This window comes from Phoca vitulina, unplaced genomic scaffold (assembly GCF_004348235.1).
Source record: "Phoca vitulina isolate PV1807 unplaced genomic scaffold, GSC_HSeal_1.0 scaffold100, whole genome shotgun sequence".
Taxonomy (NCBI): Eukaryota; Metazoa; Chordata; class Mammalia; order Carnivora; family Phocidae; genus Phoca; species Phoca vitulina.
In genome coordinates, this window is record NW_022589803.1 from 2046018 (window position 1) to 2062010 (window position 15993).

Consider the following 15993-nt stretch of genomic DNA (forward strand, 5'->3'; position numbering starts at 1 on the left):
CGGACTAGGGAACATGGCTGACTCCAAAGCCTGTGCTTTTTGTCCCTATGGCCTGCGGGCGCGCTGCGCAAGAGAGCCTGGGGAACCTTGCAAAGCCCGGTCACCCTCCCCTCTGGAACCAGAGTCACGCTCTCACTCCGTGGCTGCCAATTCTCTCTCATGCTCTAGCGTCGCATATGCTGCTTGCTCCACCAGGAACATTCCTCTCCAACTGTGCTTGTTGAACTTCAGAATCTGCAAGTGTCAGCTCAGAGGTCACTTCTTCTTGAAGCTTTCCTTGACCCCTCCTCCGGGCTCCTGCAGCCCCCAAGCTGCCCTCTCACTGTACCTACTGATGAGGGAACAGAAGGCAAGCTGAGGACCAAGCCGAAGCTGGCACCCTACAACCCCCCACCCCTCTTTGGGGTATATGTGACATTCCTCAGGCACTCCTGGCTGCCCAAAAGGGAAAACAAATGGTTAACTGATAGAGATCACAGTCTTGCAAGACAGGAGTCTCCCTCAGTTTACAAAAGTCCTAGTGATTTACAAGGAAGAGGCTTTCAATAGCCTAACTTCCAAGAGACCCATAACTCAGTTTCCTGAAGCCCTAACATCACCCTCCCCTCCATAAACTGAAGGGAGACTGAGATGCAAGGAAATGTAAATAAAATTGAATTTCTTTTGAACCTAAAGCCCACTGACAAGGACTTGTGATAGGAGGAATGTAACATTCCTCCAGGAAACTCCCAACTGTCTTCATGTTAGTGCCTCATTAGAGGGAAAAACAGCAGTGGCTTGACAATAACCAGGCCTCCAGTATCCTGAGAGTCTTTAGCAAATGACAGTCCTTCTGGGCACCCCCTTTGTCCTCACCTCCCCAACTCCTGAGTATGTAATCAGCCCCTCTTCAAGACCACAGGGCAGCCCCTCTCTCTGCCCACGGGGCCTGTCCTTGTGCTTTAATAAACCACCATTTTGCACCAAAGACTCCTCAAGAATTCTTTCTTGGTTGTCAGCTCCGGACTCCACCCCACTGAACCTCACCTATACTCCCAAACTGCATCACCTATGACACTTGTCATGTCCTCCTCCCTCCCTCCCCAGGGAAGTGAGGCCAGAGTGGAGTGGACCCTACCGGGTTGCAGAGGCTTCTCCTCTCTGCGGGGGCCCTGGGCCCCCTCAGAAGGAGAGGGTGGGAGGTCCTGGGCAGCCAGGGGTTGGGACTGAACCCAGGGCTGGGGGGTGGCGGCTGGATCCTGTCCCCAGTGGAAGTGTCCCTTTAATAGCTTGCTGGCCTGGGCCAGCTAGGGCGCCTGCTTTACTTCCCATTCAGCGGTGTGTGCAGCTGCTGTGCTGACTCATGCACCCCAGCAGCCCACAGGAGCTGGAAGCATGGGCTCCCCAGGGGCCTTGGCAGGCTGGGGGCTTCTGGATTACAAAACGGAGAAGTATGTGATAACCAGGAATTGGCGGGTGGGCGCCCTGCAGAGGCTGCTGCAGCTTGGGGTCATGGCCTACGTGATAGGGTAAGAGAAAGACTCCTGGGCCACACTTGGCTGGGGGGATAATGACTGGGCCTGCTGGGCTGAGGGTTGACGGTTTGACTCTTCAGGGGCTGAGCTGGTGGTAGCAGAGGGGAGCAGGTTGGGACAGGGAGGAAGTAGGCAGAGGGAGGATCTTTGTCTGTCTAGAAGCCAGGGGATACAAGAGCAAGCTGTGGGCCTGGGTCCTCCTGTGTGCCCACCTCCTTCCTTTCCTGGGCCTTGTTTCCAGGCCCATATTGATCTCTGGGCACAGAGCAAGATGCGTCCCTATCTGTACCAGGAGGCCCCTGGCGGGGCAGGAGGTATAGTCCTTGATGCTTGGGAGAGCTGGGAGACCATCAGTTTTAGCTGGGTCAGGGGAGTCTTTAAGGAGGACTTGGGCCTAGCCAGGGCAGGGGGAGGGTGTTGGCTGGTGAAAGAGGTGGTGGTGGGCATCTCCAAGCCCATGAGTGCCTGACAGGGGACACCCATGAAAGGCACTGGCTGTCTGATCATGGTTGGAGCTTCTGGCCTGTGCAGGGTGTTTGGGGTGGGAAATGAGGCTGGAGGGGAGGCAGGGGCCCCGCATGCTGGGCTGGGAGCCTGGAGGGTGTGTGAGGAGAGAGGCCGAGAGGGTGGGGCCCGCTCTGCCACTGCTCACCATGGACCAGAGACAGGCCACACTGCCCATCGCTTCTTCCTAAGGTGGGCTCTCCTCGCCAAAAAAGGATACCAGGAGCGAGATCCAGACCCGCAGATTTCCGTCATCACCAAACTCAAAGGGGTTTCGGTGACCCAGATCAAGGAGCTGGGTCACCAGCTGTGGGACGCGGCGGACTTTGTGAAGCCACCACAGGTAGGGGCCTTGGTCCTGCTGCCAGGCAGTGGCAGCCCTGACACCACCCTTGTGGCGAGTGTGTGCGTGAGGGGCACGTGAGGCCCGAGCGGGGTGCTGGCACCGCATAGGGTCGGGCCTGGGAAGGGCCTTACAGAGGAGCGGTGCCTGGACGGGGCTTTCCGGGAGGTGTAAGAGGTTTCCGGGTGGACAGAAGCCAGGCCAGAGGAACTGTCTTTATAAAGGCTGCCCCTGGAAGAGTGCAATGTTTAGGAACTCAAGGCTGGAGCTTGAGGATGGGGCGGGAGAAGCGGAGGGGACCAGGGTCTGAGCTTCCTGAATGCTCCCCTCCCTGACCTGGGGCACGGCTCTCAGGTGCTCCTCCTCTGCCCCTCCCATGCAGCATTTCCAGCTCCTTCTTCCCCCACCCAGATTGTCCACAGCTTCGGTTTCTACCTTTATCCTGCCAATGCCAAAACTGTAGCCCCAGTGACTGCCTGCCCCAAGTGCCACCTGCCTCCTGGGTGCACACCCACCACGTCCAAAGAGGAATCATCTCCCTCTCCCGGCGTGGCCTCTTTTCATCCAGTGAGGGCCAAAGCTGGGCCTGTGCCTCCCTTCTGTGCATATTCCGTCTCCTAGCAGTGTTCACTGCTGCCTGGGTCATACCTGGATGAGGCCGTGAGCTTCTAGTGGGTCCCCGGTGCACGCCGCCCAGCAGCCAGCCTGAGCTTTCCTATGTGATATCAATCAGAGCCTGCCAAACCTTGTTTCCACTCTGGGAAGGCTCCTTTTCCATGGTGGTGGCCACCAAGTCCAGATCTTGACCACTGTCACACCCGCTGCCTTCTCTCCTTCCTGGGTGTGCATTGCCTCAAGCTTGCAGAGCTCACACACGCAGCACTTGGGTGTCAGCCACCCGGCCTGTCCTTAGCCACCCTTTGCCCAGGTGGAACTCATCACCTGCTCCACTCGGCCCTGACCATGCGTGCAATTGAGGGGTCCACCTCCCCTTTACCTTGGGCAGGTCCCCAGTCCCACTCAGCTCTGGATCTTCAGTGCCTAGAAGCAGGAGGCGCTTGGACAATTCTGGTTGAGAGAATGAGTATGAACATGAAAAATACATTTGTCTCAAAGAGGCAGCTGTGGGCTTCTCGAAATGGCCAGAAACCCAGCCAGCTTCTTATCTCTACTTCAGCTGGCTTCACTGGAGCTACTTTCCTGACTTGATCAGGCCAGGACCCTTTTCCCCACCAGCCAAGCTGCCAGTTCTGGCCTCTCCCTTTGGGGGAGGGAAGCAGGGACCAACCCTGACACTTGCTTTCTAGGGAGAGAACGTGTTCTTCCTGGTGACCAATTTTCTCGTGACACCAGAACAAGTTCAGGACAGATGCCCAGAGGTAAGCCTGCCCAGGAGCTTCCCAGCAGGTCCCTAGTTCCTCTGCCAGCCCTGGGTCACCAGCCATGTCCCCCGTTCTCCTTCCCACGTAACTGAGGGTTCAGTATGTGCTCCTGTATCTCAGGCACTGAGCTAAAACCTTTTCGTGAATCATTCCACTTAATCTTCACAAATACCCTGCTGGTAGGAATTACTGCGATCCCATTTAAGATGAGAAGACAGGGTCTCAGCAAGGTAGACTCTCGTGCTCAAGGCTGTCCAGCCTCTGGACCTCTGAGCTGTCTTCTGGAGCCTTCCACCGTAGCCCTCTGTGAGATGTCCTGGCCCTTCCCGCCCTGGTCCCACCTCTGGGCACCCTTCAGGTTGTCAATGTAACACCCAGAATTGGGTACAAGGCTCAGGTGAGCTCTAATAGCAAGAGGCTAGATCACCTTCTCTTTTCTTCTTTTTTGGTAAGATTTATTTATTTATTTTTAGCAAGAAAGAGAGTGGGCAAGCGTGAGCAGGGGTGTGTGTGGGGGTAACTGGTGCAGAGGGAGAGAAAGAATCCTGAAGCAGACTCCCTGCTGAGCGAGGAGCCCCATGTGGGGCTCGATTCAAGGACCCTGAGATCATGACCTGAGCCAAAAGCAAGAGCCAGCCTCTTAACAAACTGAGCCACCCAGGCGCCCTAATCACCTCCTCTTTTCTATGCGCAGTCTCTATTAATGTGTCCCAAGTCAGCTTCCATTTTTGTGGCCAAACACAGCACACTCCTGCTGATGCTGAGCTCAGGGTCACTTATGATCTCTGGATATTTTTCACTACAACTGTGGTCACACCAGAGTCTCTCACCCCCTATTCTTGTCTATTTCTCATCCAGAATCACAGGTTTTCCGCCTGAAATCTCACCTTTTCCCCTTGCCTGAGGATGTCCCACAGATCCAGTGTATGTCACAGAGCACACTTACTCTTCTCTCCAGCTGTGGGGTTTTTTCCAAAAATTTTTTTACTGTGATAAACTACATGTGACATAAAATTTACCTTCTTACCCATTTTTACGTGTATGGTTTCCAGCTGTGGATTTTGTTTGAGCAGTTGGCACCCGACACATAGCCCTGGAAGCCTACCTCCATGGTGACCTCTTTTTAAAATCCAGCCTAACATTTAATTGCTTACGGGGCTGGAGAATAACTGTGTGGTCACCTGTCCCCTATGTCCTGGTTGTTGGCGCCACCACAGATGCCGGGGGTGTCACATGTCCCAGGCTGGCCCCGTCCGCAAAGGAGGTAAAGCATGTGTACAAAGGATGTGCAAATGCACATGATGTCTTTCTTTTACTAAATGTTCAGAAGACATCTAATTAATGTTGAGTGTGTAGGCTGTCCTGAAATTTCGCTGAAGCCATCATTCTGCGTTTTCTGGAATCCATGTGATTCCTCTTTGCCTCATGTCCCGGCTTTGAGCTCTTCCCATGAAACTTCCGGGGCTGGGAAGGAATTCATCAGATCTGACAACATGACTTCCTGAGACTAGCCAGCGTTCCTGCCATCTCCTCTCGGGGGTCCTGGTCATCCGGTCCCTCCCAACACATGCACTGTTCTTCTTGGAGAGTCCAGCCTCCAGCAAACACCTGCTGAGCCTCGGGGCGGGTTGTGTGTGTGTGTGGGTGGGTGGGTGGGGGGCAGGCCCGATGCTGGGGATGCAAAACTCCGCCGCTTGTATCTCAAGCAGCTCCTGCATAGGCAGCCCAGCCAAGGAGGCAGTTCCTGGGATGTGGGCAGAGCCCATAGCTGGAGACGCAGGGAGGCATGTCTGCCGGCCCAGGGCCTCAGGAAGGCTTTCCCACAGGACTGGAGACTCAAGTGGGATCTTGAGAATGTCCAAGCAGAGGGAGCTATGTGAGCAAAGGCCCCAAGCTCTGTGAGATGAGGCACCTCCGGGGTCACCTGCTTCAGAGTGGGGTTGGAGCCTAGATTTGGATTGAGGTGGCGAGGGGGTAACCCGAGATCTCAGGGGCCCTGTGAATTCTGCTAAGGAGCTGAACTTGATCACAGGAGTGTGGCGGAGGCCGAGATGGTCTCTGCTGAATGAATGGAGGCAGATGACGCAGAGACCAGGCCCTGTGGTGGTCATCATGGGGTCCGACTGGAGGAGATGGCAGCCCAGCCGGGGGGGGGGGGAGAGGAGGGGCGGACTCAGGACACAGGTGGCCCTACTCTGTCCTCTGCCTCCATCACAGTCCCCACCCCTCACGGTTCCACTGTCTCATTTGGCCTAGAGTCCCCGAACCCTTCTTGCCACCGTGGCACTGGGCTCGTGAGCCAGGTGACCCGATCCATGGCGTTCATTGTCAGCCTAGGGCGGAATGTATCTGTGAGAGTGTGCTTTCCTCTCCAGGCTCTAGGGCCCCCAGAAAGCTTGCCATCTCCCCCTTCTGACTGACCCCTAGAATAGTGTGAGCATGCAGGCGCTAATATCCCTGTTTTACGGAAGAACAAACAGTGCGTGTGGTCCTACCCACTTCCCTACCCAGACCCCTCCAACCAGGGCCCTGCCCTTTGTTCCCCACACCCGGTGCCTCCACCCTGGCATGAACTTGCCCTTCGCAGAGTCCCTTCACCTTCCCTGTTCTGTCATCTGAGTTGGACCAGAGGATCTGGGCCTCCGGCGGGGAGAGAACTATCAGGAAGGAAGGAAGCTTGCTCTGCCTTGGAATACAGCACCTGAATCCCTAGCTGGCCGGGGGGCTGCTCGCTACCCTCCTCTGACCACCTCCTTTTATTTGTACCCTCCAGCTTTCCCATGTGCCCCCCAAACTCAGGCATCTCTATGGGGCTAAGGCAGTGGGGGCCGCACCTGCAGGCTTCAAGGCTGGGTCATAGAGGGGAGCCATACCCCGGGCCCTTGGCAACTCTGCTTTCCCCACCTCAGCACCCCTCCATCCCGCTGGCTAATTGCTGGGCCGATGAGGACTGTCCCGAAGGGGAGACAGGGACGCACAGCCACGGTAACTGTGGGCCCTGTCTTCCAGTGCCTCCCCTGGGTGGGGGCTCCAGGGGCTGGGCTGGGACCCTGGGTGGCTCTTGAGGGCAGGCCTGGTGGTGCCTCTGCGTCTCTCCTTTCTGTCAACAGCCCCCTGGCCCTACCCCCGCCCCTCCCCTGGCCCTGTGGAAATTTGAGGGCCTGGAGTTTGTCTTGTTTTTTCAAGGCATAAAAACGGGCCAATGTGTGGAATTCAACGGGACCCACAGGACCTGTGAGATCCAGGGCTGGTGCCCTGTGGAGAGCAGCACTGTGCCCGAGTAAGTGTGTCTCCCCCGCCCCACCCCCGCCCAGGACAGGGCCCCAGAACCGCAGAGCCTGCCCTTCACTTCCCCTCTGCCCGCAGGAAGCCCCTACTGTTCCAGGCAGAGAACTTCACCCTGTTCATCAAGAACACTGTCACCTTCAGCAAGTTCAACTTCTCCAAGTAAGCGTGGGTGGGTCCTGCTGGCCCCAGACCCTCCTGGTCTCCTACCTGGCCTGACCCCCCCGTCCCATCCCCCACCCCCCCAGGTCCAATGCCTTGGACACCTGGGACGCCACTTACTTCAAGCGCTGCCGCTATGACTCACGCTACAGCCCCTTCTGCCCTGTGTTCCGCATTGGGGACCTCGTGGCTGCAGCTGGAGGGGTCTTTGAGGACCTGGCACTGCTGGTGGGTCCATGGGGGGCAGGGTTCCAGGAGGGCTCAGGGAGAGGGTCCGGAGCCTATGTGCCAGTGAAGCAGCGATATGCCGTGTGCAGGGAGGTGCCGTGGGCGTCCGAGTCCACTGGGATTGTGACCTGGATGCTGGGGGTTCCGATTGCCGGCCCCACTACTCCTTCCAGCTTCAGGAGAGGAGCTACAACTTCAGGTGCGGCCCCCACTGCCCTCTAGCTGCTCCTTGGCCAGGTCACCCCTCCACCTGTCCTCCTGTGGCAGCCAGGACTCACCAAACAGCGGCCCACCCGTCCGGGCACTCCACTGTGTGTGCAAGGAGGGCCCCAGGCCCAGGAGGGGTGTTCTCAGCCTCTCTCCTGATCCAGTCCCCCCTCTGTCCTCTGGGACTCCTCACCCCCAGCCCCCCCCCCCCCGCACTTCCCCCCCCCCAGCATCTCCCTCCTCAGCACAGGGGCGTTTCTTTTTTACTTTTGCCTTAGGTCTTATCTAAAAATTCTCAAAAACCTATAGAAAAGTTCAAAGATTAGTACTGTGCACACCCATACCCATACACCCTTTATCTGGGTTCTCTAGGGTTTTTTTGTTTTGTTTTGTTTTGGGTTTTATTTTTTACCATTTTGCCACATTTGCTTTCTCTCTCCCTCTCTAGAGTAAGCTGGATTTATTTATTTATTTATTTATTTAGATTCATTAAAATATGTATTGAGCAGCTAGGGAGATACAAAAGTGATTAAAACATTGTCACAGAGGTGAGGCAAATGCCCATATCATAGAAAGCCAGTGTAAGGGGTCACTGAATCACAGCAGTCAAAAGAAAAGTGCTTTAGGAGATCAAGAATGAGATTGCTTCCAGCCGGATATATGTAGATAGATTTCAAAGGGAACTATTTGAAAGTGAGTGGCAGAAGAATGAGGACCTCCCCCACGTGACTGCTGTCCCCTTGTCACACTCAAGAAATTTAACATTGGCAGAGGATATTTAAATTTCCCCAACTGTGCCAGTAATAGTCTTGTATCTTTTTATCTTCCAATCCGGGATGCACTCAGGGATCTTGCATTGCATCTCTGAGTCTGCTAAACAGACCTCCCCCCCCCCACCCTGCCAGTATCCTCCTGTCACTTCCTGGTCATTGTCACGAATATGCACACAACAGCCACCAGGCCTGGAGGTGATGCCCCTTGACGTCCCCTTCACCCTTTAGACTCACACAGCCCAGGGCTTGCCTCCCTACCTGCCCTCACCCCCACGACCAGTGCCTGTGTAGGGACACTTCTGTCCCCTCTGTCCCCTCAGCAGGCAAGGAGCTTCCAAAAGGCAGGTAGGTCCCAGTTTGCCTTTCCCCTGTGTTCCCAGCAATGACACAGGGTTGAGACAGCTGGGGCTGGGGGTTTATAGAGTCAGTGGATGTTACCCATCCAGGCAGGAGGCCTGGAAGGGCCGGGCCAGCCCAGGAGTGACAGCAGCGCAAGCCACCACACTTTCTTTCCTGCTCTCAGGACAGCCACTCACTGGTGGAAGGCCTCAGGTGTGGAGGCCCGGAGTCTGCTCAAGCTCTATGGGATCCGCTTCGACATCCTCGTCACTGGGCAGGTAAGAGGTGCTAAGTGAAGGCAATGGGGGGTGGGGGTGGGAGGGGGAGATAGTCACAGCCCCAGAGGCTCAGTCCAGGTCGGTCTCAGGCAGGGAAGTTCGGGCTCATCCCCACGATCATCACTCTGGGCACCGGAGCAGCTTGGCTGGGTGTGGTGAGTCTGGCCAATGTGGGCTCCCTCTGGCTACAGCGACTGTGTACCCAGGCCGGCCCAAGTGCACACTGAGCACCCCGACCCCCACCGTGCATGATGTTGAGTCTGGGGGTGAGAGCTGGGGAGGTGGCCGAAGGGCAGCCTGAGGGCCGAGACACAGGTCTGCCCCGCCTCTCCCAGATCACCTTCTTCTGTGACCTGCTACTGTTGTATGTGGATGAAGAAGCCCATTTCTACTGGAGTACCAAGTATGAGGAGGTGAGCTGCGGGCCTGTCCGGGCCCTGGGCTCTGCTACACTTTGGAGGATAATGACCAGAGCCCTGATCTGATGTTCTCATCTGCAGGCAAAGGCCCCGAAGGTGACCACCAACTCTGAGCAGACAGAGCCAGCTTCTACACCCCCGCACGTGGCTGCCCAGGTGTCTTAGAGGGGGCCCAGTCTGGGAATCAGACACCAACACCAGAGTGGCCCATGCCCAGGCTCCGGCCCCCACTCACTGGCCTGTTCCTGAGGCTGTTTCCTGCTGGTTGCTGGGTGGGGACCCCGTCTTGGGGACCTGCTGGATAAAGCCCCAGCCGGACCAGGGTGGGAGGTTGGGGGAGAATTCCACCCTTCCACTCCCAGACAGACTGACCCTCTCCTGACTCCAGCTTCAGCAGGGTGCTGCCTGGGGGGCCAGAGAAGCCAGTTTTGTATAGAGACCCACAGCAGAACAGGAACCGCGGAGAAGGGGAGATCCTGGGGCACCCACGTGGCAGGGTAGTGGGCCAGTGGGGCTCTTCCTGTGTCTAGGTCTAGAGAACTCTCTCCTAGTCTCCGTCAGCAGTGTTCCCAGCGGTGGCCTGCTCACCAGCTGTCAGCACCGGCCCTCCCACTGGCTGTGGCAGACTCCAGCCCTCCTCCATCTGCCAGCACCCCTATTGTAGGTAGAGCCCCTCCCTCTCAGCTGCGCTGCTCTGGGGGCCGTGCAACCAGAGTCTGAAGCAAGGTAGAAAGAAGCCTGACAAGAGGGGTCAGGCTGCTCTGGTGTTGGGTTGCCTGGGGCAGGTTCCTACCCAACTCTGAATGAAGAGTGGGTAGGCAGATAATCCAACCCCTAGGGACACCCAGGCAAGGACACAGGCACCCTTTCGTCTCACACCGGCCCAGTTAATGAGCATCAGCCCCTCCCTGGTGGTGGCCCTCAGGCTATGGGCTTTGGGATAGGGAGGAGAGGGGGGAGGGCCTGAGATGGTGGTCACTGGGTCCTTTGGGATCTTCTATAAGGCTCCTCATTAACCACCCCCCTCCCCAGCCCAACCCCTAGAACCTGCTCACTGGAGCCATGGGGGTAGGGAGGCTGTACATTTGGAATTCACTGCTACTCAAGGTCATAGCCAAGAACCTGTCAGGGCATCTGCTTGTCCCAGACTGAGGCAACTGCATGCAGGAGACCTTGACTATAACCCCAGGTAGAGCCCAGTGGCTGGAAGGAATTTCCCTCACAAAGGACACAAAGGTGCCCCTCAGGCTGGCTTGGCATCTTTCTGGAGTCTGATTCCTGACTGCTGGAGAATTTCCCCTGCCCCAGAGTCCCACAGTCAGGAGGGGAGGAACAGGGGCTGCAAGAGCCAAACTCCCTGTGGTCCCAGGGCAGAGGCAGGAATTTGGGAGTACCCACCCGAGGGAGGCAAGGGGCTTCTCTCTCATGGGTCCCTGGTGACCAGGAGTGAGCTGGCAGCTTGGCGGCGGAGCCACAAAGACCAGTTGGGGAGGGCCAGGGCTGGGGGCTCAGGCTGGGCTAGCATCTGGAATCATCTGGCACCTGGAGCCTCAGCAAAGCCTTGGGGTCTCTGCTGCTTCTCAATCCCCAGAGCCGTGTCCATGGGGAGGCAGGTTCAGGAGAGCCAAGGTGAGAGAACATGGCTCTGAGGCCTGGTTATTGGAGTGGGGTCACATGTACCTGGTTGTGCTCAGGGCTCAGAGAAAGCGGTCATAGCTGCAGAAAGTCAAGGAGTAAAGCCTGCTCAAACCAGCAGCTTCCTGTGTAGTCCTTATAGGCAAGAACGGGGAGTTGGAAGCATCTATGATGGACATAGCGTGGCTTCAGGGAGACCAGTGGGGAACGGGGAAGTGTGGGCCTGGGGACCCCCCAAGGACTGGGGCCTCACAGCCACCAGCTGGGCTCGGCGGTACTTGGAGCAGGCCCAGGCCTTGTGCATCCATACGCAGGAGTGTATACCATACATGTGTGTAATATCCTGAGCCTTTATCGCAAAGCCCTTGAGGGAAGGGGGAGAGTACCAGCTGTGACAGCCAGACAGCTGTGGCCAGGGCCTGAGGCTGGAAGCAGCTGTTGCCTCAGTCTGCATGTGGGTGTGCATCGTCAAGGTAGCCATGCAGGCCATGCGGGCACATGCCCCAGAGGAGCCCTGGGCAGGCTTCGGGGATATGCTATGCTTTCTGGGAGCCTTGGGAACCCAGGAGGACCCTGCAACTTCACTGCCCTTTCTAGGCGACCTTTTTGGGGCCCAGGTTCTGCTCTCTGGATCTGCCCCCTCCAAGGGACATGTGGGGAGCCTGTGGTGGGGGCAGCCTGACTCTGCCCTTTTCATGGACCCCTCCTCTCCTGGTGTGTGTAGGGGTGTATATAGCTCCCCTCTGAGCTGGGCAGAGGGCACCAGCCTGAGGGCAGGACTCCAGGACCCAGGCCGGGTGGTGTCTCTGATTCAGGGTTGTCCCAGAGCTGGTACCTCCCTCTTGCCAAACCTCGGCATCTTTGCTGTGGTTTGGGGACAATCTCCTGGTTCTTGGGATGGGGGGCAGGAAAGCACTCAGCTCCACAAGGAATGAAATGGTGGACACAGCAGCAGGGCACGTGGCTGGCCAAGACGTTATTATTGTGGATATCTGGGGGCTGCGGGCCTCTCCCCCGCCCACCCTCACCCACCCCAGCCCACCCCACCTGCCCAAATAGCTGGAGTTGCTCATGAACAGGAAGGCGCTGGACAAAATATTCACCCACCACCAGCACTGGCCATGGCCCACTCCCCCAAACCCAAAACTAGGCACTTGGGCTAAGGCCCCCAGGTCTCGAGGACCCCTCAGCATGAGCAGGCCTGCAAACCTGAGCTGGCTCAGACAGAAGGGACTCCCAGCCCCTCTGGGCTCCTGAGGACGTGGGGGAGGGCAGAAGGCGCATGGACAGGCCTCCAGCTCGATTCACGGACTGGCGGACTGCTCTGTGGGGCTGGGCTCCCGGGCGGGCACCTGGCTGGTGGGCTGCACCGTTTGTACCGTCTCCTCCAGGCTGGTGCTGGGGAACACCACGTAGCGTGTGGTGGTCAGCTCGGGCGCCTCCCGCTGGTTCTCTTTGCTGTGCCAGATGCCATAGCCAAAATACACGGCAAGGCCTGCAGGAGTTGCGAGAGACTGAGGGCCAGGTCCCAGCCCTGCTTGCCCTCCTTGCTTGCCTTCTTCCTGTGGCCCACCCAGGGCCCCCAGCCTGGCCCCCACTCACCGATCAGCAGCCAGATGGAGAAGCGCAGCCAGGTCAGGTAGCTTAGCTTCAGCATGAGGCAGATGTTGAGGAGGATGCTCAGGGCTGGAGTCAGGGGCACCATGGGGATCTGAGGGGGCAAGAACGGGGGCTGGGCGGGGCTGCAGGGAAGGTTGGCTGGCTCAGGGTCTGATTTCTCAAGAGTCCACAGAGCCTTTCTCCATCTCTGGAGATTTGGGAAATAAGAGCCCACTTGCCATGCAGGAAGAGAGAGGGATGGGTGTGTGGGCCTCCCCCCACCCTGTGAACCCTGGTTCATCCTGGCACAGCAGAGGAGGAAAGGGCAAAGAGAGCTAGCTGGGCTGAGAGCCAGGGGGCACTGGCTGGGGGAGGTACCTGGAAGGTGTCTTGCTGGCGCTGTTGCTGGTGGGCCCCCAGGACGAGGAGGCTGAGCAGAAATGCGACGGAGCCGAGCAGAAGCAGCAGGATGTAGCCCCAGTATGGGAGGTGCAGGGCCGAGTCCCCGAAGACCAGTACACAGGCCAGGGTGATGGCCGAGGCCACCAGGATGCTTAGTGCCCAAGCCACAGCAGCTCCAGGGCTGCCCCTACCTAGGAAGCCCAGGTAGGGCCTCAGAGCTGGCCGCAGCTGCCCGGGCTCAGGGCCTGAGGCCTGCTCGGTGCCCACCAGCTGTATGTGGTCTGAGAAAGAGTGGTACTCTTTGACCCTGGAGCCAGGGCTGGCTGGGCCTGGGGAACTGGATGCAGGGGCCTTCTGGAAGCGTAGCACAAGAATACTGGTGGCCACGAAAGTGTAGGCCAGCAGCGTGCCAATGGACAGGAACTGGACCAGTGCCTCGAGGTCCAGCAGCAGCGCCAGTAAACTCATGAGCCCCCCGAACACAACGATGCCCGCCAAGGGCACCTGCGTCCGGGGGTGCACTCGGGCAAACACCTGGAAGAAGAGCCCGTCGACGGCCATGGCATAGACGATGCGTGGCAGGGAGAAGAGGCTGCTGAGCAGGACAGTGTTCATGGCTGTGGCAGAGGGTGGGGGACTGGTCAGCATGGTGGAGAGGCCCATCAGGGGCCCCTGCTGGGAGCCAGGGCATGCACAACCCCTTGGGAACACGGGCATGAGTTTGGGATCTCAGAGTAAGCCTGAGTGTATGTGGGGTGCTGGATTGTTACCCCACCACTCCCACCCCCGCCACCAGGAATGGGACACCCCAGTTTAGGTGACAGGCCCATCAGAGAATCTGATGAGGGCTGAGTCCTTCTCCCAGGAAAGGACCTGGAAGTGCACGCTCAGAACTGACATTTCTGGGAAGGGGCAGTGAGTAGGGCCCTTCCAACTGGAGGAACTGGGAGGGGGCAGTGAGTAGGGCCCTTCCAACAAGCCTGGGTGGAGAGTCAAATGATTAGCACCTTCCTGGACCCATTGTGCAACTGGTAACAGACCCAGATGGAGACATGTTCCCCGGGAAGCTTCGGGCAGGGCCCCGCTGCCCTGTTCACTCCCACCACGCGTGAAAGGCGCCTTACCGCAGATGGAGCCGGCCGCCACGATGAAGCCAGCCCAGCTGTAGCCCCGCCGGTAGAAGGCGTCGGCGAGTGCGGAGTCAGGGTTCAGGCTGTGCCACGGCACCATGAGGGTGAGCACGGTGGAGACGAGGATGTAGGCACCAGCTGCCAGGCCGAGCGAGATGGAAATGGCTATCGGCACAGCCCGCTTCGGGTTCCTGGCCTCCTCGCTGGAGGCGGCAATGACGTCAAAGCCCACGAAGGCGTAGAAGCAGGTGGCGGTGCCAGCCATGATGCCGGAGAGGCCAAAAGGCGCGAAGCCCCCCTCCTCGGCACTCCAGTTGTGCGGGCGGGCCAGGATAAAACCCAGGATGATGATGAAGAGGATGAGGACAAGGCTGACCACGGAGAACGTGTGGTTGAGCCAGGAGGAAACTCGGGCTCCGCAGGAGATGAAGGCGGAGGCCAGAAGTATGATCCCAGCAGCCAGGAAGTCTGGGTAGTGGGCCAGCAGCGGCACCTGCCAGGTTCCAATGTGGGCCTGGGTGAAGTTGTGGATGCGGTGGTTGAACATGGAGTCCAGGTAGCCACTCCAGGCACGGGCCACAGCCGCACCACCAATGAGGTACTCGAGCAGCACGTTCCAGCCGATGAGGAAGGCCCACAGCTCACCCATGGACACATAGGTGAACAGGTAGGCAGAGCCCGTGCGGGGCAACCGGGCCCCAAACTCTGCATAGCACAGGGCTGACAGCAGGGAGGCCACGGCGGCCACCGCGAAGGACAAGAGCACCGCAGGGCCGGCCATCTCCTTTGCCACAGTGCCTGTGAGCACATAGAGGCCGGAGCCCACCATGCCACCCACGCCCAGCAGGGTCAGGTCCAGCGTGGACAGGCAGCGCCGCAGTGACGTCTCCATGGTAGACTCCTCCAGTGGCTTCAGCCGGTTCAGCCTCTGGCAGAAGCGTGCCAGGCTGGCAGGGCTGGGCAGCCCCCTGACCATGATGGGCAGCTGAGAGGAGCACCACGCCAGCTGCCAGCACCTACCGGGGCCAGAGGGGAATGACAGGTTGCCCAACCAGGTATTGACCAGGCTTCAGTCTGCTCTGTTTATCCCCCTGGGGACCCAAGTGCCTGCATAGCTAGCTTTGCCTGAGGGCTGGGATCAGTCAGGAGTGGGCAGGAGGTCACAGGGAAGAATGGGAATCCTGTCTGCCTCTGGGCAGGTGAGGGAGCCTTGTGCAGCTGGACCTGGGCGCTTCTGGGGAAGGGGGGGTGGTAGTTGAGGGTGAAAAGGGTGCAGCTCCAAGAAGCGCGGTTGGGAAACGCTCCTTGGTCTGGCATCCAAGAGCAAGGTGGAAAGCCCAGGCTTCCCGGGAGCTGGGCCAGGCCTCCAGGACCCGGAACAGGAGGGGCTCTGCTGTCCTGGGCGTGAACCAGGTGGCCACCTGGCCTCAGACAGTGGCACTCACCACCACACACACACACACGCACACACGCACACACGCACACATCGCCCCAGGGCCTTGGGTATCTGCCTACCCGGCGGCCAGGAGGCGGGGCGCTCTTGGCCCGGCACCCCGAAGCCAAAGCTCCGTGCCCTGCCCCCGCCCCGACAGGCCACCGCCGCCACCGTCACCGCCACCCTCCGGCCGGGGATCCGAGGCTTTGCCTCCTCTCCGGCTGGAGCACGTCCCTGCAGGAGTCGCTGAGACTCACCTGCTGTCACTGCGGCCGCCGCTGCGCACGCTGTGGCTGCGCTGCCTGGCTGACGCCGCCCGCGCGCAGAGCCCGCCCCCAGCCCTTCTGCGCCGGAGCCA

General features: G+C 58.7%; 2 protein-coding genes across 2 annotated transcripts; one reads left to right on the forward strand and one right to left on the reverse strand.

Annotated features, from left to right (window-relative positions):
* Positions 1-1322: 1322 nt before the first annotated feature.
* Positions 1323-12133, forward strand: P2RX6 (purinergic receptor P2X 6). Its single transcript, XM_032397625.1, has 12 exons — positions 1323-1508; positions 2211-2361; positions 3669-3740; positions 6653-6728; positions 6930-7023; positions 7110-7190; positions 7277-7418; positions 7508-7617; positions 8922-9015; positions 9105-9170; positions 9351-9428; positions 9516-12133. Exons 1-12 carry the CDS (start codon positions 1375-1377, stop codon positions 9597-9599), a joined length of 1182 nt encoding a protein of 393 aa, XP_032253516.1. The 5' UTR covers positions 1323-1374; the 3' UTR covers positions 9600-12133.
* SLC7A4 (solute carrier family 7 member 4) lies at positions 12126-15948 on the reverse strand. Its single transcript, XM_032397624.1, has 5 exons — positions 15893-15948; positions 14195-15216; positions 13047-13687; positions 12672-12780; positions 12126-12564 (listed from the first exon to the last, which is right to left on the reverse strand). The coding sequence occupies exons 2-5, from the start codon at positions 15174-15176 to the stop codon at positions 12374-12376; spliced, it is 1923 nt and encodes a 640-aa protein (XP_032253515.1). The 5' UTR covers positions 15177-15216; positions 15893-15948; the 3' UTR covers positions 12126-12373.
* Positions 15949-15993: the final 45 nt, after the last annotated feature.

Bases quoted from the DNA above. Each gene is read 5' to 3' on its own strand.
- P2RX6 (XM_032397625.1), top strand. From the start codon at position 1,375: ATGGGCTCCCCAGGGGCCTTGGCAGGCTGGGGGCTTCTGGATTACAAA. The intron at 1,509-2,210 runs GTAAGAGAAAGA...CTTCTTCCTAAG, and splicing joins GTCATGGCCTACGTGATAGG to GTGGGCTCTCCTCGCCAAAA. The intron at 7,618-8,921 runs GTGCGGCCCCCA...TCCTGCTCTCAG, and splicing joins GAGAGGAGCTACAACTTCAG to GACAGCCACTCACTGGTGGA.
- SLC7A4 (XM_032397624.1), bottom strand. From the start codon at position 15,176: ATGGTCAGGGGGCTGCCCAGCCCTGCCAGCCTGGCACGCTTCTGCCAG. The intron at 12,781-13,046 runs GTACCTCCCCCA...TTGCCCCCTCAG, and splicing joins GCCAGCAAGACACCTTCCAG to ATCCCCATGGTGCCCCTGAC. The intron at 12,565-12,671 runs GTGAGTGGGGGC...CAACTCCTGCAG, and splicing joins CTCCATCTGGCTGCTGATCG to GCCTTGCCGTGTATTTTGGC.